Source organism: Cuculus canorus, chromosome 1 (genome assembly GCF_017976375.1).
Source record: "Cuculus canorus isolate bCucCan1 chromosome 1, bCucCan1.pri, whole genome shotgun sequence".
NCBI lineage: Eukaryota > Metazoa > Chordata > Aves > Cuculiformes > Cuculidae > Cuculus > Cuculus canorus.
The window spans coordinates 69,143,348-69,169,359 of NC_071401.1; the positions used below are offsets into that span (position 1 = coordinate 69,143,348).

Genomic DNA, 26,012 nt, shown 5'->3' on the forward strand with positions numbered 1-26,012 from the left:
GAAATGTGTTATTATGTTTAGAAGAATGATTATCAAAACTTGGACAGAAGCAAATCTTTGCTTGGCTGCTAGGTGAGCTTGAAAACAGCTAGGAAAGAAAAAAAGAAAAACAAAACCCATACAGATAGTACAGCCAGAACCTTGTAAATGTGAAATAATGGGATACCTTTATTCTGCTAAACAATAGATTGTTTACAAATTCACTTTGCGGGAATATGAGAAACAAAATAAGAAGTATAAACCTCTCCACAGAAACAATCTTTGGCCTTGGCTTTTGCTATGCAGATTATAATTGAATGAATAACACACTTTATAATGTGAAATGTGAGAAAAAATTTCTCCAGAAAAGACTTCCAACTGTTTCTTGAGAACTGTCAAAGCTCCATAAAATAGCTAATTTATATCTGAGTTTTTCCCTGCAGATGTTTTTCAGGACACAAATTCCTGACTGCATACATTATTTAGCTTACTGAATTAGGTATGAGAGACAAATTATAGCATGTGGTATATGTGGTTATTTAAACAAAAACTATAATAAAATGGTGGATTCTGTAGTGAATTTTTCACCAATCTCATAACCCAATACCTTAGAGTAAAAAATAATTTTCCTCATCCTTTTTCGTTCCTTTTCATAAAGGAATTACTGCCTTCAGTAACACAGCCTCCTCTAGTGTCCTACTGGGCATACTTTCCCATGTCCCAGCAACAAAAGTCTCTGTACCTTCTCTTAACTTACCACCACCTTCATCATTCAATACATTTCTCTTCGTGACCAAAAAACTTCTACCAGAGTTTGTTATATAGCTGAGATATGAAGTTACTCAGTGCCATATGTTTGGAAAGTGGCTAAAAAGGGTACAACTTACGTTCTTACACTTCAAGACACTGTATCATGGAATCATGGAATCATAGAATCATAGAATGGTTTGGGCTGATAAAGAGTCCCTCCTCAGCTTTCCTGTAGGCCCCCTTTAAGTAGTGGAAGGCTGCTAGAATGTCTTCCTGGAGCCGCTAAACAAGTCCAAATCTCTCAGCCTTTCCTTGTATGGCAGGTGCTCCATCTCTCTGACATCTTCATGGCCCTCCTCTGGCCTTGCTTTAACAGATACATGTCCTTCCTGTGCTGAGGACTCCAGAACTGAACACAATACTCCAAGTGAGAACTCACAAGATCAGAGTAGAGGGGCAGAATCTCTTCCTTTGACCTGCTGCCCATGCTTCTTTTGATGCAGCCCAGGATACAGTTGGCTTTCTGGGCTGCAAGTGCACAATGCCTGCTCATGTCGAGCTTCTCATCCACCAGCATCCCCAAGTCCTTCACTTTAGGGCTACTCTTAACCTGTTGTACCAGAAGTGGCAACCACAGTCTCTGAGGTGTTGTTTCACAGTGGGTAGATATGAAGCGTAAAGCTTGTTTTCTCCCAGCAGGGCCAATTGCATTCTCTCTCTTACTACTTGTTTAAAATAAAATAAAATACCTGAATCTTTTGGGAAGGTTCTCAGATGACTTTCTTCTCCCACATGAAGGAAACTCTGACAGCTTACTTTGTTGATCAGTTTGATAATTTTTCAGAGAATTTATTATCTTTGTACCATTGGGTAAACCACTTCTTTTATTTAATTTAGCTTTCTGGTTAAACACTACCACATTCCTTAGAGTTAAAATCTAATTTTAAAGGGACTAAATGTACTTGGTTTCAGTAGTTGTTTAGCTTTTTACATAGCTTAGAGGTAGAAGGGGTACTACACATACTGCACATGTACAGCTTTATTACAGTGAAATATGAACAGAGGTGACAGCATGTACAACTTGATTACCTGGAAAACTATGATCACTGTCAGAAATAAATATACTGAAGCTAAAACTGGAGACAAGTATTTGCCATCAGGCCCTGGGACATCAAAAATTGGTTTCTTCTTCTCGCCGTATTGCCATACCCATAGGCCATGACCTACAGAAGAGTTGAAAGAAAGAAATACAAATTACCTCCAAAGAAAAATGCTTATGGTCCAAACTTGTTCTTAGACTTGAGGATATGCAAAGTGATATCTTTTTCAACTATTCCGCATACTTTTTGAAAAGGCCCCCCTAAATATGCTTTTCTCCATTTGGGATTTGGGTTTTGAGAAAGGGGTTTGTCTGGCCTTAAGGTTAGCAAGCAAGAGTCGTTCCACATAACTTTATCAAAAAATGAAGTGAGCTGGCTGGTCTAAACTAGTACTCAGACTCTTTCTGTAACCAGCAGAGAAAAACAGACTTCTTTGGAATGCTATTCATTTCAGTTATGTTTGATGTGTTAAAATGAAAGAATTCCATTGACTAAACTAGGTAAGTCATTAGTCAGATACCACTAAACTAGTTTCAGCTGGATGAAGTCCAAAAAGACTTTAATCTTACAGTACTACTCTAGCCCGCTATGTCTGCAGAACAAATGAAACAACAGAATCAGAAGAGTCAAGAGAATGGAGCTGAGGACCAGAAAAAAATCTAAGCCTTGTTCGAATTCTTATTGATTATGCTGATAGCTAAATAAAGATAAAGCTATTATTATTATTGCCTTGGGAAAATGACATTCTTGTTCCTTTTTAAGTAGAATGCTAGGATTCGCAGTTCTAAAAGACCTAGAATATTATGCCTAATGTTTTTAAGGTTAAAAACAAGGAATAAATCACCCTCAATAAGAAGTATTCAAACTATCTTCACTATATGTCAGAAATTGGAAAAAAGTACAAAGGCCTACTTTAAAAGTAATTTTCTGTAAACCACGCCTAACAAGATTTTAAACTGTCCTTTACACCTTGATATAATAAAACCAGCACTGAACTATTGACAAATAAACAAAATACTAGGATCAAGTGAACAAATTACTTTGTCCCTGTACTGGCAATACAAGTATATCACCAAACTAATGCTTTTCTTGACTTCTCTGTTTTTATTCTTGAGAATAAAAATTGAAGCCCCACCCTTACAGTGACCTACATTAAGACTTGTTTTATAAAATTCCTTACTCAGATTTACAAGGAAGTTAGTTGTCATACTTCCAGTTATACTTTCTTGACACAAGGTACACAAATTGCCTGACACTTACAGAATACAGCTTTGCAGGTCTTGAAGCACCTGGCACCTGGTGTCTAAGGGCTCAAGCAAATTTCTTTTTTTCTTTTTCAGCTGTTTTTTGTTGTTACCACCTCCAGCAGTTTGCTCTGGGCCTCTGCTGCTGGTTTCTAGTCTTGTAGCAGTAGTGACAGAAGGAAAGGCGTATGTATCACCTACTGTATGCCACCTCCTCCCATTCACATTCATGTTCCTCAGCGAGTTTCAGCTGAACTGAAGTCACTGCAGTACACAACCTGCTGCCACTGCTCTGAGGGCAACACCTTACATGCAGTGGCAGAGGGGATGGCTGCAGGCAGTAAATCCCTGCAATTAAGCCTATCATGGCACGTCAGTGTCCCAACACTGCGACACTACAAAACAGTGTCATGAACTCAGTGGAAACAAATATGCTGGCTTATGCGCAGCTGGAAATACCAGTCTTCAAGCAGCACTTAACAATACCAGGAAAAAGGCACACAGAGACATTTTTAAATGGCATAAGATTGTTATTAAACTACACCACGGTTGGTAGGAAACATTCTGGTGTTTATGTGGTGTGACTCACACACAAACATTACAGAACACACAAATATTAAGTATATGGAATTCATACACCACACATAAAATATCATTTTAGGTGCCAAATGTACAACAATTCTTTCTCACAAGTGAGCAGAAAAATGACCTGAAGAGTGTTAACCTGAACCTCAGGCACTTCCTGAAACACTTCATGAAGTCTAGCGTCTTCTACTTGGACTTATGCAGATTTAGACTTTTATTTATTTCTTGTATGTTAAACTGCAGCCTTAGAGACAGTGCATCAATGTTGTACACTGTGCCCGTGATTTAATAAATAGTACTGGGGAACAGCACTGTGCTAACTATGTTTATTCTCTGCTCATAAATTACTTTGTTGACTGATTAATGGCATGTTACACTCTATCACCTGTAATTTTGAGGGGACTACCTATGAAGGGGCTTCTTTTGGACTTGACATTTTTGGATGCTATCAAGGGTAGCAGAACCTAAGTATTCAGATATCTTGTACTAATAGCATATATTTGATTGATAATAAAATGGTATTTAGGTGATCTTATGTATCAAGATATCTTGATTTCAAAGAAGAAAACACAATAAAAATTAGACAGTATGGAGGCAGCTTTATGGATTTCATATTTTGGTAGATACATATGTTGGTGATAAAGCTAAGCATAAGAATCCCAGCAGAGTCTAACACCTAGGTTTCTACTTTTAAAGAGCACTTACCAATGGCAGAAAAGAGACACATGATTAGAAGTATGAGGACACACCAAAGGACATCAGCATTCATCTGCCTTTCGAGCTTACTGCGTTTGTAACGGGGTCCATTATTGTTTAGCAAAGCTTTGGTTTCATGCCCTGAAGAAGCAAATGCATTCCATGATGTCATATAGATTTTTGCTACTATTTTAAGGAAGCTATAAAAAGGCAGTACGCCTCATCAGATAGAAAAGCAGCTTTTACCTGCATAGATTACTATTCCTGCAACCTCTTCTGTATTTCTAACGGTACATCCACGCAACAAAAGATTCTCTTTGAACAGTCCATCCTTTTTCCCACTTTTATGTACACTACAGAAAAAATTAAAAACAGAACAAAGCACAGCATGTCAAAACATTAAGCTTGTTAAATCATACTACTCTATAACATAACAAGCCCAGAAGACATCTTCAAAATCTAAGAAGGTTTGTCAACCTGATGGTGAAATATTTCCTTAGATCTTCCTCCTGGGAAGATTCTGTGGCAGACTTGGAAAGCTGAGAATACCTACCCAAGAATCCTAGCCATGTATCAGCCCAGCTGGAGTAGTATTAGTTGCTGTTCGATACACAAATGTACTGGAGTAATGCATATGTACTATATATACTATGCATATATACTGGACTATACATATGTGTGTGTGTGTGTATATATATATATACTTAGATACAGTCCCTTTTAGTTCAGTATAATATACTATATCCAAAGTATTAGAATTAAAATTATATATATAAAATTATACATGCATAAAAATTAAAAAAACCCACATGAACTAAAAAATACAAGCTAAAAGCATTGTCATTTCAACAAGTATGCTTAGCTTTTCACCGTAGGGATGGAGAAAAAGTGGTAGGTTTGACAGATGAGGTAGCTGCAAGAGTGGTAACTTCTCACTAGAGACCAGAAACAAACAGAGAAGGATAGAAGAGAAGGATAGAAGCAGGTAAGATCAAGTTTGCAGTTCTGATAAAAAAAAAGTGAAAGTTTTCTTCTTCTTCAGGAGAGAACTTCCCCTGTCAGCCCACCCTCTCTACCAGCCTCAGATACAAGAACAGAAATTTCACCTCTGTCCTCTTCAGCAAATCTCCTTAACCCACTGCCTCACCTTTTGCCAAAGGGCCTAACAGCCATCTCACAGTATGCCAGTAGGTGTAAGGACTGATTGCCCGCTGGAGAATTCCCCAAATCTACCTGAGCTTAAACTATGGGAAATAATTTATTAATGATTTAACACTGTAGAAATTACACTGCTATCAGGATTCTGCCATTCCTCTGTTTTTTAAGGCTGATTTCTACATTAGCTTTTCTCGTTAATCATAAGGAGGTTAGTTTGAATGTCTAATAAAATCTCCAAATGATATTTAAGATTCCTGTTAATAAATGGGACTATCTAAAGATAAATCTACTTAAGAAGTAATTGCTCTGGCTTATGATTTTATAGCCTTAATCAGTTCTTCACACTTGACAGTAACAGTGGACTGTGATGAGTACACTACACATGGAAATCTTTATATATAGCTACTTGTGTATGTGTTCTACACAATTACATATTTGTCCATACTGTCTTACTTTATACAACATCTGAACCTGCAAAGCAATGTTGCAACATCTGAAGTTAACCCATAGGTGCCAAACCCCCAGTCTACTGCCCTCAACCACAGACTGAGCCTTCCCACCACAACTTGTCTTATCCTTACAAGAGTTTGGCACCGTTTTTTACTTTTCCATATCCAAATGAAGCCAATCAATTCACCTGTTGCTCACAAGACCTTTAGAAAACACGGATGAAATAAAAATCTGGGGGAAAACAACTGGCAGAGGCTGGAGGAAACGCACTGTTTCCTTCTTGTCTGTACTCACTCCATGTGACTCACTAACAGGAGATACATATAAGGCAATGAGGCGCTGATGATAAAAGGAAGGAAAAAATTACAAACATAAAGGTCTAGATTAAAAAACGATGAAAACTAGAGCTAGATACAACTGCTCACTTTGATAACAAACTTGCTAAGGCTATAACTTCATGTCCTGGAGCAGAGATGGCTTAGATCCCATTTCTAGCCCTGCAGATTTATAAACCTTAAGCTTGTTACAGAGGCTGAACAGTCTGTTTTTCTATTTCTGGATTCAGGCCAGTATAACTTCGGAGGCAAAGAAGGAAACTTTTTCTCTGTTGGTATTTAAAACAGTGACAGTCAGAAGCCGCTGAGATGCCTGGAATGCAAAGGATAATCTGTGAGGAAATGCACTGGGGAGTGCAGGTGCACTGTCTCTTTTCTCTGCAATTTCTCACACGGATTTCACCGCAAATACGCAGTATCTAAATATCTAAAATATGCACGCACCATGTATTAGGAGAAATGGGCGGACCAGATGTACTTAGCTGCTACTTCACTACAGCACTCTGAAAGATTTTGTGTAGAAATAAGCCTCCTGTCTTAATACAGCAACTCCAAAACTAAACCTTCCATTATATTTTTCCTTGTTTTGTGTTTACCAGTATTAAATAACAAGGTGATGGATCAAAACTGTATTCAAACAGACTCATTGTCTTACAAAGCAAATGGTAGAACTGGCATTACTTTCCAAGGCTTGACCCTCCCAAAGAAAATACTTAACATCCTTAAACACAGTTTCAGTGCACATCATCAGTCAGAATCTCCCTGACTCTCAACTCGGATGAAATGCAGCCTATTTTTCCTTCCCAGGATAGACTCTGTCATTATAGCACATGAAAGAGACATCATTGTACATATTTATACAGCTTTTTAAATTTAAAAAATTAATGTTATTTTATATTAATTTAGCTTTCTTATTTTATGACAAACTTTGAAATAGAAATACACATATGTATTCATATTGCTATTATTACTATAATTCCTTGCTATACTCATTTTTGTTTGATCAGATAAATTCTTCTGTTCTTGTCTAATAATAAAATGTTTACTTTCAGAGAAAAGCTGAAAAGCCAGGATGTCAACTACTACTTCTGCTATTCCTTCACCAATTAACACACAGAATCACAGAATTGTTTAGTTTGAAAAAGACCTTAAAAAGTTAGAAATAGATTTTAAAGATAATTGTTATTTTTGTAACCTGGCAAGGGACTTTTGAATGTTTACCATTGGACATAACCTGGTTAGGTCCATACAGTCAGGAGGTGTGTTAGTTTTTAGTCTGTTCTTTTCACACAGAAGAGTTTTTATAGGGGAAAAAAAATGAGGAAATATGCTTGGGATATCTGAGGGTGCGAAAACTGCAAAAGTGTATTAAAGCAAGCACCTGAGTAGAACAGGCAGCCTGCCTGTCTGTCTGCACACATGGAGTGCAGTGCAGGTGGTGCCAATATAACTGAAGAAGCCATTTGTGCTCACAAGTATGTTACACTTTTGGAAGCATAGGAAAAGGCCAGTCTATCTCAATGCATTCTCCAAGACTTTTGCAATTTCTTATTATTGTGTCTCCTTTCACTCTGGCCCACTTGTGCTACATTGGTTGTCTACAGTGATCACATTTTTTAATAGCTATGGAGAACAGAAGTTTTACACATTTACAACACACACACAAACACTGCCCTTGAAAGACACAGACAGTAAAACCAAAGGAGCCCTTCATATTTAAAACAGAAAAACACAGCCTTAATCAAACTTGGAAATCTACTAAGTGATCAAAACTTCAAGCAAACTTTGTCAGTAAAGTCTCAGCACAGCTTTTACATGTGGATCTCTTGAAAGTCGGCTTTCATAGAATGCCTGTTTAAATATCTCAGTAACATTTCTTTTCAGTTAAGCTATTATCAGCTGGAAGCCATCTGAATCTTTCTTTCAAGAATTGAGTAATGGTAAGATTTTGAACAAGAGTTAAAATCAGATTTTGACACGGCAATGACATGTTTCAATTCAGATGTGCCAAATACTACTCATTCTGCTAACATACGATTTGAAATAGACTCATGATTTCACAATCCTAATGAAGGAAATCTAAAAACGGGGAAAAAATCCTTCTTGATGAATGAGGAGATTGAAAGTTTATCCGTTGAGGGCTGGTCCCTGCTTTTTACTTCAAATGTCCCATGGTCCTTTAGTTGTAAAACTCTTGCAGCATAGTTGATGAAACTTAGGAATCACCTGATGTTGTCACATTCAAAACTGATGCCTTGGCTTTTTGCTATGTTAAAATACGTTCACCTCATTTGAAAAACAGTAAAGTATAAAGAAAATTAAAGGGAATCAATATTGAACAACCTTCAAAAAGGTACTATCATTTACCTGCCACGTAATTCAAAAGGTTCTGTAACTTTCATGCTACAGATGTTTTCCACATGGAGTACATAAGTAAATAAATAATGGAAGACAAATTTATGCATATCTTCTATAGTATTCAAACTCTGCTGAATATTTTGGGCACCAAGATTCATACACATGAAGTATGCTAGAAAAGCTGCCAAACTTTCCATTTCCATATCTGGAAATGTCATTCTGCAGTAGAGCAAGTTCTCTGTTAATGCAGACAGTTCCACACCCTCATGCAGTAATGTCTATTACTAAATTTTTATCTTTAAGTGAACTGTAGGGCTTTGTGCTGCTAAATAAAGGAACGCATTTTCCCATACTGCAACTTGATGTAGTTTCAAAAAAGCTATCCTGATTTACACCAGTTGACAGTACATCCTACACAATCTGTGACATATGAGAGGAGTAACTGAGGTTGTAAATAGCATCACTGTAAAACACTCCCCAAGCTCCAACAATTTACCTTTTGCCATTTAGGCAATTCAATAAGCTTATCACTCATAATAAATATAGAAAATAAGTGATTGTATTCTAAAGAGAATTAATGTCTATTTAACTCTTCATTAAAATTTAGACAAAATTTAAATAACTTGGGCTTTCACTCTCCATGTGGTTACAGACTGAAGAAAAGTAAGTCATGCAAGAGTGCATCTACTAAGTCACCACTGCTGGAATGCCTTCATACTACAGACCTGGCTATGTTAGGAGCCAAGTGCTTTGCACATACTAAAACATTTGCTTCTGAGCAGGAATGATTGGCCAGAGTTCAGCACCCTATTAATCTATGTTTGTTTAGAATTAACTCAAGTGGCCACAGCGGATTCTGTACCGTAGTGTGCAAGCACACCCACTGTGTGAGCCAATTGTTTTATTTTGTCTGAATGAGAGAAAAGCAATATTGCCATAAATGGAGAAATATCAGTTTGGCCTTCTGATTTTCCTCAATAACACTTGTATTAAAAGAAACAGCAAAGAGACCCATCTTCATAAGAGCAGATTGTGTTTGTTTGTTGGCTCGCTTGGACTGGTTTTCTATTTCCTCCCATTTCCAGATGGACTTTTCTTGTTGATCCATGGAGGAAAGGAAGACTGTCTGTAACTTCACTGCTTCATGCATTCATTTCTGGAGTGTAAACCAATCAAAGCTAACAATTAAATCTATCCTAAGGAATGGGAACATGAGGCTCCCATCTCACCCTGGGAGATAGTGAGGATCCCCTGAAAGAGCCCTATTTAGATGAGACGATGATGCAACTTACAGAACACAGCCCACAGCAAAACAGCATTTATTTTATTCCTTATCAGAGAAACAGAGTGTATACTTAAGGATATTATATGAAATACTCACATGTAACCTCGAAACCTACTTAAGTCGTTGTTTGGCTTCTCACATTCAATGACACTGGTGAACTTCAAAGGGTCAAATTCTGAGTCCTGGAATAATATAAAAGTGTTAATTAATTAGGGCAAAGACTTGCAAATCATAGTAAAAATTGCTTTCTTTTCTAGCTTTTGCAATATATTAAAGTCTAGGTTATTTCAAAGGCAATCAAATGAATGACACTGATCCACTGACACTGAAAATCAAAAGGACCCAGGCACGAAAATTCCTTAGATGCCTTCCAAAATCTCCCTTACACGAATGACTTTTTTGTTCTACAAGTGGAAGAATGTGAATTTCTAAGAGCATTAGATGAAAGATACCAAGACCAGAAGTCAAATGAATTTGGTCTGGAGTGGAATACTGAAATTTATCTGAGAAGGCTCAAAAATATTCAACACTACCCCTATGTGTCACTTTCAGTGAAGCTACTAAAAATCTATGAAAACATAAGTCAATATACTGCCAATTATGAAAAAGCTAATATGAGCTTTTGAAATATTAGCAAGAGTTTTTAATTGCTTTAAGCCAACATAGATAAATTACTCTACTACAGTAAATTACAGACATATAGCAGAATAACTTTTCCCTAATTAAATCTAAAGAACCTTCTTCAGTCTCTAGCTCATTAGTCTGGAGCTGGTATTTCTGCTGACAACATATGTTTACTTGTAGTTAGCACCTTGTTGTGTTTGAAGAAAAGCATCCTATGACAGAATAATTACTTGATTTTGTTACATAAAAATCAGAGCTCTCCCCTCTTTGCCAGACTACTCAGTGAAATTAGAGACACCAGGTCCCAGTGCAACCGAGAAGGCTATTTCTCTCTATCAATGAGGACTACCTTTAGAAAACGGCTTTGCTCATCATTTGAATGAAAGAACCAATTGTGAATTATCATATTATCAAGCTTTCAACAGTGATAACACTGCAAATGTTATGTTTTATAATGGTCTTCCTGAGCAGCTGTACACCCCAGCCACTACTTATTAGAACACACTATGGGAGTAACTAACTGAGAATCAGTAACCAAAGGACAGACAGACTTTTACTGCCAGCTTCTCTGAAACACATCGGTGTCTGGTTTTTTTTGATACTGACTCTACTCAGAAGAGGTGAAAGAAACTAGATTTTAAATAAGAGATAAAAGAAGATAGAGGTTATGCCAGAATCACCATCAACGCCCTCCTTATTTTTTCTACCAGTTACACCTGGAAGAAAGACAGACTTATGGTACGTAGGAGACAATTCAAACCACCTACATCTAACACTTTTGGAAACCTTTCCCGTATTTTCAAGAAACAAGAGATAACAAAGAGAACCATCCATGAAGTTGGTCTGTCACTTAGAGACAGCTACAGCCCACTGGAGGAAAGAATCACTCTTATATGCAGAATTCAGCTTCTAAAAAAGGGAGTGGGGAGGAAAAGCAGAAACAAAGGACAGCTCTAAGCAAAGAAGACTTATGGTGAGAATCAGAATCCCTGAATTATGTCACAGTTGGCAGTAAGAAATCCAGATAATCTTCTCAGCATCAAATACTGTTGGTATTTAAGCTCATTAAGTATTTCTCCTGGTCAGCTTTAAATTTCTCCGGGTGACTGAACTTTGATGCTGGAAATGCTCAAAAGTACGTATTTCTACATAGGTACCTAAGACATTATTAGGCTGTAGATGGGGCAGACACTTTAGAGCCACATGTTCACTCCCTTTGACCTTTGTTCCTCAGCTGCTCCCTTCAGAGAGGCACAGACACCAGCAGTCACAAGGAAGGACTCACTGGCTAGAACATACGTTCTGAAGCTTTCAGGCCCTGGCATCTGAAATCTGTTACGACAGCTCCTAAACTGTACACACTCTGCCTGTGTTCTTCCCTCCAGCAGCCTAAGTTCCACATTACAGAGACACTGCTCTAGCAGCCAGTGCCACCTGGCAGATGGCTTTACTTGGGCTTGTTGGAGAAGGTGAAGTTCTGCCAAGTCACACCAAAATTTGTTGTGCTGGGAAAGCCTGTTTTGTCTACTTAACACCCGCTCTGCTGCCCCAGAACATGATCTTTTCCTTCCTTGCCCTGATACGTTCCTTGGCAGAAGAAAAAAAAAAGCACTGGAAAAATAATCTACAAATGTTGTTCAAGGTGTTCCAATAATATACTGTCTGTTTTCCTACGGATTGTCTTAAAGAAGATTCACCACTGTAGCTTAAATTGCATTTGTAAATTGGAGGGTAAGACTGGAAAGGGAAACATTTCTTGTCTTTTTATTACAACATACCATATATAATACAGTTAATTTAGCACAAATTTTCATTCAGTGCTCTTAAAAAAAAAAAGAAAATAAAGAAATCCTAACATCTTTGATGAACGCCACTAAGGGAATCCAAGAAATACCTAATCATAAAACCCAACGTAATCAAGTGCAGGTTTTCTATCGCTGTCGAACTTAGCAGAGAACACTGTTTCAATGCTGTACAGACACGTTAACTTTTAGAGCAACTGGAAGTTTGCAGACTGGATTCCCTTTCTCCCAAGAAAGCCTTCCAGCAAAGCCAGTAAATTTAAACATAGTAAGAAAATAATCTACTTAAAATCTGGGGCTAAAGTCTTCAAAAAAAAGACAGATCTTACCAAGATCAGGCAGGACTAAACCTACCTGAATTCACCAACTGCTGCCTTGCAACATAGTCTTTCTCCCCCCTTTGTTTGCTGGATGATTTTCATTTATGACTCATCTTTGGAACAAAAAGTCCTTTACCATTAAATCTAGCTGTCTGTGTATTTGTGTTCTGTTACAATTAACTTGAAATACGTGATTATGGTCTTTAACCAGATAATATCTGGGAAGAGAGAAAATACAATTAGAATAGTAGGCTACATAAGGAAACGGAGCTGCTGAATTCTGATTTATGGCAAAAGTTCTTTGGTTTATCAATAAAACAAATAGCTCAATCTCTTCCCTCTGAAACGGAAGGATAGATTTACACTGTATATTACAGCTGATGACACTGTTTTGATGTGAAAATGCCTTTTGGTAAATGAATGAACAAATACATTAAACACTGCCTGTGTGTGACTACTTTCAGTGGTTCTAAAGAAGCACAAAGTTAGCATAAGATTTCAGAATGATCAAAGTTTTGTTCCTTTTTATGCTGATACCCACACCACAGCAGCAAATGAAACACAAACTGTGATGATGTTCTCATGTATTAACAGTTAAGAGAAGCTGTAGCCAGACAGAAAGCCAAAAGTGTTGCTTTTACAGTGCACAAATACTAATTTGTGCCATCTTCTGGGTAAAAGCCTATGAAAAAAACTAAATTCTCCTCCACTGTCTTTAATTTTTCTAGTACAGTGAATTTCTGCATCAACATTAAGACACAGAAAACAAGATCAAAATACGTTCAGAAATAGCGCTTCCCCAGACCTTTGTGCAGCAGTTATCTGCTGTGCCTGGTCTTCCACACTTACAGATCTGCTGGGCATTAAAGGTGTCCCGGCCTCAACATGGATGGAAACCCCCATGCCTACTCAGACCATAATCTGAATTGAGGCTTTCCCTAAAAACTTGACTTATTTGGTGTTCTCATGGTCTCCTAGTGCATATCAACAAGACCAGGTCACTTAGAAAAAGCACCTGGAGCCATGGGTTTTTTTATGAAGGTCTGTAATGGGATCATATTTAATATATGGTACCTCTGCGTATCTCCAAAACTTGTGCCTTGTGCACTGTTGATTTGAATAACTGACTTTCTGGTTGATACAAACCTGAGATTCACTGATTGCAAGTAAGTTCCCTAGAGTATTTCACAAAACTCTTTGGATGGCAAAGGCCTGGGCTAAATTCTGCTTGTATCAGTAAGACTCTTCTGCTAAACAACCTATTCTCCCTTTGTTACAATGCAAATTTTAATTGCCATTACTGTTTCTAAGGATGAATGCCTGTGAACCATAAGTAAAGCAAAATATCTTCCTTATGCTTAAGGCAGTGTTCTTACTACAGGATAGGGCTTAAATCAGAGCACAGACTGGTCACAGTTAAGTGTTACTGAAAAGAAGTGCTTCAAAGGACACATGAAGGTTACTTGGAGAAAAAAGAAATATAAATAAAGGCCAGAAATGACTATATGAGTTCCAGTGAATGCTGACTTTGAAAAAAGCCAATATGAGCACCACATACGTCAAAGTCTAAGATAAGTCAATTACTTTAACAGAAAAAAAGAAACAGCCATCAGAACTCAAAAGTTTTCACTCCCACACTAACTGGCCACACACAACCATATTCCCACTTGTGCTCTTCTCCCTCCAGGCCAATCAATCTCAAACTCTCTGACGCAGTGAAAGAGCAACCGTATGAGAGACAGACAATAATTAGGAGTCAAGAAACATGAACTTGGCTTCCATGAAGCTGAAAAGGGAACTGAATCTTTGTTTCCCTTTCTTTTGAGCACAATGGACCAGTGTAAACACCTGCCCATGTTATTCATGTTATCTTAGCACTTGCAGCCTCTAAAAAATGAGTACCTTTGGTCTTTTCCAAATGTTAAGTATTGGCCCTGCTTTTTTGTCACAGTAAGCACAGATATAAGCATCATTCGTATAGGCTCCAATTTGATTCTCTGCTGGTCTTTCAGACAGATGCTTTTCCTCCTGTTGGGTTTGAACTTCACATCACCATCGTGGTAACCGAGCAGTGTCACTCTACAACAGGGGCTTGCAAGCTGTACTGCCTGCACCCTGGCAATAGGATGCAAGTTACTTTAAAGAGTAAAACCACAAAATTTGCCTGATTGCCACAGTTGTAAATACTGTCTCAAAAACTGAACGACTACAGGCCTGCACATAGGGGATGAGAAGCCAGAATTGGTGGCATGCTTTGTCCAGTGTGGCATGTTCTAACAAGACTCCAGGAACCTGTTGCTGTGACAACCACGGCACAATGCAATTTTTTTTCTGTAGATAAGTCGTAACAGGTTGTTGAAAGATGCGAAACAGAGGTTTCAATCACTGCATCCTATAAGGTCTGAGAGTTTGAGCAATACAGAAATAAAGAAATACATTATTTTGTCAGACATGAATGCATAAACATCCAGGTATATCCCCACATTGGGGTTGTTCATACTCTGCATTCAGAAGCCTTCAGTGACCAAATATTATCTACTTCATTCTAGTGGTGAGAATTCTCTATTATCAATACAATTTTAAGAACAAGTCTTGAAGATTTCCACACAAAATACATTGGAGGAGTGAAGACCACTTCTTGCTTCACTCTTCCGCTGTATTATGCAACATCAAAATGAAAAAAAAGTAAAAAAGAACAAGAGGAAAAGAAAGAAGGGTTTTAATTCAATAATAAGAAACTGATTTTCTGACAAAACCAAAATATCCTTAGTTCACTGCCTTCCTATGAAAAACTGCTGACTTTCTAGGAACTCATAGGTGTTTCTGAAAGCTTGAAACTTGTCAAAAGGACAGACAGTGACACTTAATATTAGGTATTTTAGGTACTTAAGGATTCCACAGAGCGTATTTCATTTCTTCAGAAATGAAAAAAGGAAAAAAGTAAACATCCTATCCATAAACCCTACTTCTTCCAACTTCTTAAGACTTAGGGCAGTTCATTCTAACTGTAAATACAACATTGTTAAGGCTAATCTTCCTTACGTAAGCAGACTTAGATTGAAAAAACCTGCTAAATATTACTTCCTTCAAAGCTGAATTTCAAATTAAAGTAAAATGGCAGATGTAAAGGGTTTTGTGACTGAGCTTTAATAATGCTCTACGTATTGAACCCAAAAAAGAATTCCATTTAAAACAATAACTTAGGTCTGCAATAATTGGGCTGTGTCTCTGGGGGAAGCACAAATGTACACAGGAGAAGAAAATATAGTGGAAAGATGTTTTCTTAAAAATTTTCCTTAAAATAAACTACTGTCCCTTATCTGTCAGGTATCTATTGATGTTCAGTCACCCTCTGAAAAAATTACATCCTAAAAACGCAAAGTTTTGAGGGGAAGAAAATATTACAATGCCTCTACAGAATGGGAAAACAAACAAGTAGATAGAGGAAGGAACTATAGACATCTGTCACAAAAAAAAGGAGACTGAATTTAGCTCTCTTGGACATGACTTTGCAGCTTCAGGTGTAACATCATTCTGAATCTCTACAGTGAAATGCCAACCTTTCCGACTCTGCTGGCAACCTCAAGAAACTGTCATAGCTCAAGAAGCAAAACATGCCGCTCTGCCAAATGAGTTAGTTTGACAATTACACAGTGTTCAAGCAACACATTCCCCTGCATTGAGTGTGTTGTATGGCTAATTTAACGGCCTGCTAGTGACATTAATAATGCATAGTTATTAAAATGTTTTCCTTTATTCATCTGCTCTACTTTAATGCTGCAGAAACCTGAGCTTGATGTTCAGCCCTTCCTTCCAATAGGACGGCATGAGTACACCAGAATGCCGTTGGGTGACAGTGACAGTTACCCGCTTATCATATTGTGTTTACTGGCTATGCTGGGGATCTTATCCAGACTTCTCCCTGCAGTACAGTCGCTAAATGAGGGCTCTGGGATTTGTGTTGGCGTGTATGTCTGGAGGAAACAAAAAGGGAGAAAAGGAGTCATAGGGCCAACTCAAAGGAAATATTTAATAGATAGAAACCTGCCTCAATCAGAAAAATAGCCTGCCAGTTTAAAAGCTTTTAAGTGCAGTAAGCACACATCCTCCTAATGCATCGGTCCATCCTCTTATTGCTTTATACAGCAGTACCCTGCATTTACCATATAAAATTAATCTGACCTTTTATTAATGCGCAACTGGAATTACATATTGGTTTTATGTATACAAAGCATGCAGACTGTTTGTATACTAAGAAAGAAATGTTTTAATGTCTAAACTGCATTAGTCTCTCTGGTAGAATTTATCTGTGGCACTAATTCACAAGAAACGGAAGAAACAGTTTGATTTATGCTATTTAGGAACTAAACAGATACAGCTGTACATCAGAATTTAATAGCTTTGTTTTCCGCACTGACAACTACTACTATAATCGGATTTTTTTCAGTACTGTTTGTTTAAACGAAATAGAGATGTTCAGTATTCAGAAACACTGGAACAGCCGAGCAAGACAAATGCATGTTAGGGGGCTGACATTTCTCTGTCTGACCTAAGTAAAAGCTTTCCCTTTTGTAGAAAATAATATGAAGGAACAGTGCAATATCCAGACTGCAAGAAAAGAAATGTGTTGTTTGAAAGGCATACGAAGACTTTAATAATTTTACAACAGCCGTCTGAAGAAACTGCTGATAGTCAATCATGGGACAAAGGTAACAGAAAATGTCAACAATGCTGAAAATGCACATGTACAAGTTCTAATGTCCCTTGGGACGATGGCCATCCTTAGCAACACACTGAAAATTACATCCATTCACTGACTATAGCAGCACTGGTGAACGGTAAAGGGGAACAGAGTAAGTCTAGCCTGAAATATGGACCCAGATCTGGATAATTAAGAAAGTGTAATCTGCCTATCCCAAAAGTCTGCCACTGAAATACATGAATAGGTTCATAGTCTGTAAGAATCAACTGCCAGCATTAGCTCAGTGCTTCAACTAAAACACAGGCCAAGCCTCTCAAGGACTCACAAAACCCTGTGTACAACATGCACTGCTTTTGCAGAGGCTTTTTGCTTCATGTTTACAGAACTGGTAAGATGAAGCCCTCCCAATTCTCCAGTGGTCCCTGTTTTCCAGAGAGATTTCTAGCAGTCTTTCTCCTGCACTTTGTAACTGCTAGACGAAAATGGTTCTTGATTAGTGGCAGAAGCACTGCATGGTCTTTTTATAATAATTCAGTAGCACGGAATCTGAGATCAGCTTCTGAATATACTTTGGCCTACTCCTGCTCTAGTCAGGGCTGCTAGCCAGTCTGACTTTTTGTGGGATGAAGTTCTGCCAGAAGAAACGGGAATGGGAAAGACTAAGACCCTTTACCCAGAAACAGGAAATGCCAAGCACTTCTCTCACATCATTCTACAAATAAAAACCAGAACATCAGAGTCCTGGCAGGAGAGAGAGAGGCTAGTAATGAAGGTTTTCCTTATGAACAATTAAACCTAACAGTAGCACCTGTAGTGTCGGCATGCAGTTAAACACATAAAGCTTGATGAACTCATCTCAACCTGAAGACAGTGAATCTGGATAAAAGCAGCTTTACGTTGCAAGGCATTATGTTTAAGAAACATTTCTAGGATGTGAAGGAAACCTTTAACATACAGCAACCACCCAAGGATCTGCGAGACTCCAGCCCCTGCCAGCTGCAGGAGAGCATAGAGGGAAAGAAGCAATCCTAATGAAAGACATCTTCTATCGTAAATGCTACGGGGCAGCATTCATATCAGCACTATCACAGGTTTGTCAGCCTTTCTATGACTGTCTCCAGAGTGAGAAGGCTACACAACCAAGTAAAAACTCCCCAAGCTGGACATCAGCACGCTGTCTTTGCTTGGAATTGTATCTTGTATCCATGTTGACCATAACATGCCTGCCCTACCAATGCTCCTAAGGCAAACACTGTATTCAAAGGGCACTTTTCCTCCTTGATCTCAGCTGTTTCTGCACTTCCTTCATAGCTTTCGGGAGAGGGTGGAGGTGCAGCTGTGAAGATTAACAGCCAGTCTGAGGACAGCAGGGCTGTGGTCGGCATGCACGGTACAGGAGGGAAGCTGGGATGCCGGCAGAACACTTTGGGTAAGAGCTTCAGTTTCTGGTCTGTCTGTTCTCATCTACTATTTATTTTACTGTACAAGCAAAATACTGAAGACTCTGCCAGCAAAGTGAAAAACACCTTTTCAAAATCTCAAGGGATTGAAAGGTGATTTTTTTCTCGGACACCAGCTGATGTTCCAAAACCGAAAAGCAGATCTCAGAAATTTGCTGAGCAGGACAGACGTGTCACTGGGGTAGGGATTTAGGCTTGTTTCCCCATTCAGCACTCTAGCCAGCCTCATGCTTCAGGCATGCAAAATGGTTACTAAGTTCGCGCACCGTGTTGTCTTCATTAATGAGTATGGCTGCTTCAGTTAAGTGTGGAGTTAAAACATACATGAATATGACCTGTTTAATCAGAGCAGAACAGCAGAGTCTGTTACTCTTGTGCAGGCTTGTCTCACCAGCTCTCTGGACAGCTGTCATCCAACCAGAATTCTGCAAGACATTTGATATGTTTCTTCACAACGTACTCTCTGATAAAGAGGAGAGATACAGGTTTGATGGATGGACTGTTAGATGGATAAAGAATTAGCTGGATGTTAGTGTCCAAAGAGTTACAGTCAATGGATTGATGTCCAAATGGAAACTGGTAAAGAATGGTGTCCCTCAAGGGTCCACACTGGGACCAATACTATTTAATAACTTCACTAATGACATAGACAGTGGACTCGAGGTACCCTCAGCAAATTTGCATATGACACCATGCTCAGTGGTGCACCTGACATGCTTGAGGGAAGTGATACCACCCAGAGGAGTCTCAACAGGCTTGGGGAGTGGACCTGAGTGAACTTCATGAAGTTCAACAAGGCCAAGTTAAAGGTCCAGCACCTTAATTGGGGCAATCCCCAATATCAGTACAGATTGGAGGATGAATGGACTGTGAGCAACCCTGTCAAGAAGGACTCGGGGACACTGGTGGATGAAAAAATGGATACGTGCCAGTAATGTGTGCTTGTAACCCAGAAAGACAATTGCATCCTGGAATGCATAAAAAGAAGCCATGGCCATCAAGTCAGGGGAGGTGATTCTGACCCTCTGTTCTGCTCTCATGAGATGCCACCTGGAGACCTATATCCATCTCTGGAGTCCCCAGTACAAGACATGGATTTGTTAGAGTAGCTCCAGAGGAGGGTCGTGAAAATGATCAAAGGGCTGGAACACCTCTGCTATGAAAAAAGGCTGAGTGTCAGGATTCAGACTGAGTAAGACAAGGCTATGGGGGGATTTTATTGCAGGCTTTCAATATATAAAGGATGCTTATAAGAAAGGTGGAGACAACTTAATATAATAAAATACGTCCCTGACCATGGAGGCTAAGTGAAGGTCCCTTCCAGCCCATACCATTCCATGATTCTATGATTCTTATGCAAACACTCAATATTACAAGCATTCAATAAATGTGAGATGTGGAAGTACAACCAATGCAAATAAAGGTAAGGAATAAGACCTTCAGGGAGGATGTATTTGAATAAAAGTTTGTGTATTTTTTTCTTCTGTGTCATTATCAGTTATCTATTCTGCAATCTTAATCAAAGATTGCTGAAACAGCTTCCTGTGGAGAAGCTTCTTTGCTTTTTGTTGCTCAGTAGCTGACATGACCCACATCCATCTAGTTAATAGCAGGACAAAGCCATATTTATCCTACCCTATCACAACACAGCAGCCTGTAAATCAGATCTCTGTGATCTTAGACGTACAGGCCACATTGTTAAACAGGTATATGAGTACACTTAGCCATCTGGGACATTTTTTTTAATCTGTTATTTAATTAAGTCAAGCTAAAAACATAAAAAGCCAACAAGCTTGGAAAAATTAAGTAGAGGTTGTCTCATGAAAACTTATACACACTTTCTAACCACGTTGCATGTTAAACATCAAATTCTCTTCCTCTTAGAAGCCAAAGAAAGGCTTTGATGTAGAACAGTTCATTACTTTGTCATTACGAAAGCTGAATTAGTGTATTAGCACGGCTGTCTATAAACCTCCATGCACTACCGACATTTTCAATTCAGAATCAAATGGAAGTATAAGCACTACAGTTCTGTGTGAACAGCCTCTTCTCCAGTCACTTGTCTACAGGACAATCATAACTTTCTCTCTGACAAGCACATACACATATGCAAAGTACCTGACCATCACAGAGGCATTTTAAAGTATGAACCTGAGTATAATCAATGAATGAAAATTTTCATAAGTTTATTTAAATAACAGTTTTAAGACACAAAGCCAGCTACCTCCCATGTAAGTAACACTTCAATGTAAATTTCCACTGGCCTCTGTGGCCTTATCAGTACTAAAATGTACTTAAAAGTGTAAAAGACTTGGAGGGTAGCAGGGGGGAAAAAGAGAAGTGGAATGAGGGCTTTCACATCCTGGATGCTGACATATATACAGGAGTTCCTCATTCTGTTGTTCTGCCTTTTCTAGCAGAAAAGCAGACCCCTTCCCCACCTCAGTGCTTCCAACGGAAAGTAAGACCATACCATCATATCCAGGTTACACATGGCTTAATACTGAACTACAATATGCTGGATTATCAATACAGAGAATGAAATATCCTGCCTCTCTAGAGGTCAGATGCAGTACAAGCACTGGCGTAATACATTTACCCCTGTTCCATTGGTACTGGAAGAATTACCCTAGGGATGGGAGGTCCTTCACAGCCAAGACATTCAAACTTCATCAATCTAGCCCCTTTATTCTGTATTTAAACACAAACCCAAAGAGCCAATGCCAATGGTAAAAGTCAATTAGTCAGCACTTCAGAACTGGATTCTTCCTACTCCCCTCACCCAATACTTAGATTAAGATATCTGAAATTTACTCTTACAGTTATTCAAATTCTTTGCCCCTCTAAGGAACCTCTCTCAACAGTCAAACTTGTGGCCTGGACACCTGCACTATGGAAACTCGAAAGAGATGATAACCTTGCTCAAAGCTGACCAAGGAGGAAGTGAATCATCATTCTTGAGTTTTTTTTATTTCCCCATACCTTCCCATGTGTTCACTAAACGCCATGGTAAAATGGTAGAGTGAAATATTGCTCTCAGTGTTCTGTCTGGACTTTTAGCTCACAGAAGTGTTTGCCAAAGCACTGACTTAGGTCCTGCTCTCCAACAGGCTGTTCTGCCCGCAGCTGCTATATACTTATTTCTCCATTAGAGAGACAGCAGTTGCTTCCCCTTTAACTAGACATGTCCATAGTTTCCACACAAGTCATCTGTGAACACGGTAGTACCGAAACAAAGATACAACAGCATAGGTGTAAAACTTTTCAACCCTCATCAAAGAAATCTACTGAAGGTTGAAGGTATGACCTCAAACAAAGGATTTCATGGGGTGTGACACACTTGTACTTTGCACTGATGAACACAAGTCTTCTTACAAGACTGTTTCAGTAAAATCTTCATCTAAAAAGAAATTTTACAGTTGGAATTATGATCTCTAAGGTCTTTTTCAACCTAATGATTCTATGATTCTAAAATGTAAAATGAAAAAAACAGTTTTTAATTTAATATTCTGGTAGTGCATAGGGAAAAGTCATTGTTTTCTTTTGCTTGTTTAGTTATTTTTCTTAACTCTCTTTCCTCTCAGGGGAATCTAATTTTGGCAACGTGTGGGATGGAGCACTAATCTGCTGTTTTAACATGTGCGTATCTGGAATTTTTGAGCCAATTTTCCTAGCCTCGTGAGCCTTCTCAAAATACTGTAAAAAAGAAAGGAATGAGGGATACCCCCCAAAAGATGCTAGAAAGACATTCACTGTTCTTGTGTCCTGATTCTAAGTACTTATGGTCCAAACAACAGTGAGCATGCTGATTAGTTCACATCTATTTGATTATAATAGTGTACTATTCCCACTAATTTCATGTGGATGATGGCCTGAGGGTATTAGTGGGACAAGGAGTGATAGGGAGAGTATTGCTATGCCCATTCTTGTGTTGCTTTAGAAGATTCAATCAGTCTCTGAGATAAGAAGCTCGTATCAGCAGGTGAGTTGAAAGCTAATCTGCCTGGGAGTTGTGCAGGTTTCACTTCAGCTGCTCTCTCAAACTCAGCTAGTTTAACCCATGCAGATGGCTGCACAAGAAATCTTAGCTCAGCTTAGGCTAAACCAAAATCTGAAAATTGCTTAATTTCCTCCTTTTTTCTCTAGGGAGAAAAACCGAATGCAAAAGGAACTTCTACACTGAGATACTAAAGCTGCCCTGTGAGTTGTTTTCATGCAATGAACATGAATTGCCCTTCCCAAAGTACCTCACACATAGAGCAGCCTGTAGCCACCAACACCCAGGCTTATAGTGCAGCCCTTCTACAAAGCAATCTTGTCTTCTCTTCTGGACCGATTCCTCTCTAGGATTCACCGGGAAAGAAAGAAATAGTATGAATGGCCTAATGCTTGGAACAGGGAGCCGTGGGACTGTTCCTGTTAGTCCAGCTGTACCTGGTATGCTTCCAGCACTGTGCGAGAGCAGGTAAGGCAGGACTGAAAGCTGGATGTCAATTCAGCCCAGCATCCAGGCTGGGACAGATGAGCATATGTGCCTGCAGTAAGCATAGACTCTGAGTTTATACATATTCCAGGAGAGTTCTCGTATTGACTTGTGAGAAAATCAGACTGAAGCGTTATTTCGGTGTGAGTCTGCATGCAAATGAACCCTCCTGAACAGGCAGATACCAAATTCAGATGTGCTTTTTAGACAAAGTAAATAAGCAGCCACAAAGTCATTTGCAAGGCTTATCTAAACCTATCTAATTATGCTAGTACAAGCCTGTTTTGAACAATCGTCTACTCTTAGGAGAAAATGACAGGGGAAAAAAAAAATCCATTCCTTACTTGCACCAGCTCTCCAAGGGATACATGCACCTTATCACAGGGGATGGCAGTGGCTACATTTAGCTTAGCTTTCAGCTGAACTGAAGCTTTCCACATAAACATCCAAGACATGGCCAGTGGTTAATAAATCATAAGCTGCTCCAGAATCCACAGTGAGTTTTTGTGGATTTTGTTAAAAGGCGTACTGAGTAAAAACAGTGGAGTATTTTGTTTGTTTTTTTACTACAAGGCAGTAAGAAAACTTGAATGTTTTTCCTAATTCTAGATTCATACTATCAAAATATCCTAAATTAATTTTATGAAACCTGAAAGGGAGTTTTGAGCTTTCACAGCTCAGGCTGTATCTGCTTATCCACTCTGAAGAGCGGCTGACACAACGTCTCAGATGGATGGAAAACATTCCATAAGCAACTGTGGAGGGTGTGGTGGCACAGCAGCCTGCAGAGTAGCACAGAAAACACATTGATTCCTCCTGCCTACTGTGTCTCCTATTAGATCCAGCATACCTGAAATGGCTGCTCTGACTCATCAGTGTGGAGGGTGGGTTAGAGATTGGAGGGAAACTGATGGAATACCAAGAAACACTCCTGTTTTTCCCAAGAGAGGCTTACTGGTCCCTGCTAACACCATTAGGTCACTCACAGTGGGATTTAGCACAGTGCTTTCCCCTAGCTGCACTTGCCAGCGTGTCATGCTGCACACATGGATCTAATCTGTATTTCAGACTGAAGACTGTCCACTATCCTTTTGGCTTTAAAGACAGAGCATGCAGAAGTATGTTTCTAACTATTTTAAATGTTTCTAGCACATCCTGTCACTGTAGTAGCTGGATAACAAGACCCCTGTATTTAAAGTGTTGGAGGAAAACATGTCAAAGCCTTTGAAAAACCTCCTGTTTCCTTTTTTTTTCTTTTTTTAACCTACTCACTGTGTGCTTTTCTTTTTTCTTGACTTTTTTGAGTGTACAACAAGGTATACATTCAAACTAGTATCTTCAGATATATCAGCCACAGAGGAATATTATCAGTGACTTCTCACAGCTTGTGTATCAATGCAATGTAGAATCGAGTACAGAAAGTACAGGTTTGTGTCAGACAGATCACATGCGTTAACAAACACGCACAGCTAACAAGCAGTATGCTCCCAGTCTACTATAAATTACTCAGGCAAATCAAAGCAGCACTAAAATAAGCCGTATTTCTGGTCACTTGCACTATAAAGGAGAACAGTTTCTTGGAATTCACAAGCGGAGAGCTCCAATCCAAGCCCACAAATGCTGATCTTGGAACTTCTGAGCATATGTTTAGAGCAAAATAATGTCTGCAAAGCACTGGAAACAAGGATACAGAACAGCTTCTACAATCAGTTATTGCTGCTTCAAGAGTCAGGCTAAGAAGCGATCAGAACAGTACTTTTCTGTAAAAAGGTTCATAAGGGGGGAAATGTAAGACCTTTTACTGTTTGACATGTGCTGTTAATGCTGAAATGAGACAGACAAAGATCCTTCAGAGCATGCTGGCGAAATGGGTGCCCTTCCAGAGGACAGCTGTACCCAACATAACAGTGCTGGGCTTGCTGGCCTTTGGAGAAGGCATTTGGAGAGAGCACTGTGGTTGCAAGAGGACTAGTCAGGGCAGACCGGCCCCACTTCAGCAACTCCAATTTAGCAACCAGGGTCTCTATGGCAAGCAGCTCAGTGTAGACCTTGGGACTGCAAATTACACAGACGGGCACAGGGCAGGGACAGAATAAGAAAAGCACACAAATGGCTTAAAACAACTGTTCCTACCTCCATTCCCATTCCTTTCCCATGCATAGCAGAGTGACGAGTATAGAAATAGCTACCCTTCATCGACCTGCTTCAGAGGCACATGCTTCGAAGCTATCAGTCAGATCATATAAGAAATACAGAAGGGCCAAGCTTTGTAACACTGCTTCTTTTAAATGCTCGAGATACTGCTACAGAGACATTATTCAAAGACATCTATGGGCAGCTGATATTTTAAGAAGAAGCTTCCAAAATTTCTGTGTTTCTTGTCCTGTGATAAGCCCATGACCGGGCACGTCATTCTGAATGGGGTCAGGGGAAGAGTTTAGCAGTGTGGGAAAGAGAGGGTCAGGACTACATAATCCGTTTGTTTGTTTTCTTGCTTGAACAACAAGGCTGCAGAATGACACAGAACCAAACAGCTATAAACATAACTGAGAGTTATTCTGCTGAGTGCAATGGTAATATAAAAACTTAAAAGCGATTCTTGTCCGACACATGAATATACTGGGATGCAGGTCTTTCATAAGAGATTTGGGAACAAAATTCTCTGAGGTTTGGTAAAGGGA

At 39.0% G+C, this 26,012-nt stretch overlaps 1 protein-coding gene across 2 annotated transcripts in view; it reads right to left on the minus strand.

Moving 5' to 3' along the window:
- ATP10A (ATPase phospholipid transporting 10A (putative)) overlaps nt 1-26,012 on the minus strand; it is a 112,582-nt gene that overhangs the window by 40,126 nt on the left and 46,444 nt on the right. For both annotated transcript variants that reach the window (XM_054056078.1, XM_054056077.1), the window contains exons 3-6: nt 10,037-10,122; nt 4,601-4,707; nt 4,364-4,495; nt 1,819-1,952 (exon numbers count right to left, since the gene is read on the minus strand). In XM_054056078.1, the coding sequence (XP_053912053.1) occupies nt 1,819-1,952; nt 4,364-4,495; nt 4,601-4,707; nt 10,037-10,122 (459 nt within the window). The remainder of the gene's footprint in view (nt 1-1,818; nt 1,953-4,363; nt 4,496-4,600; nt 4,708-10,036; nt 10,123-26,012) is intronic.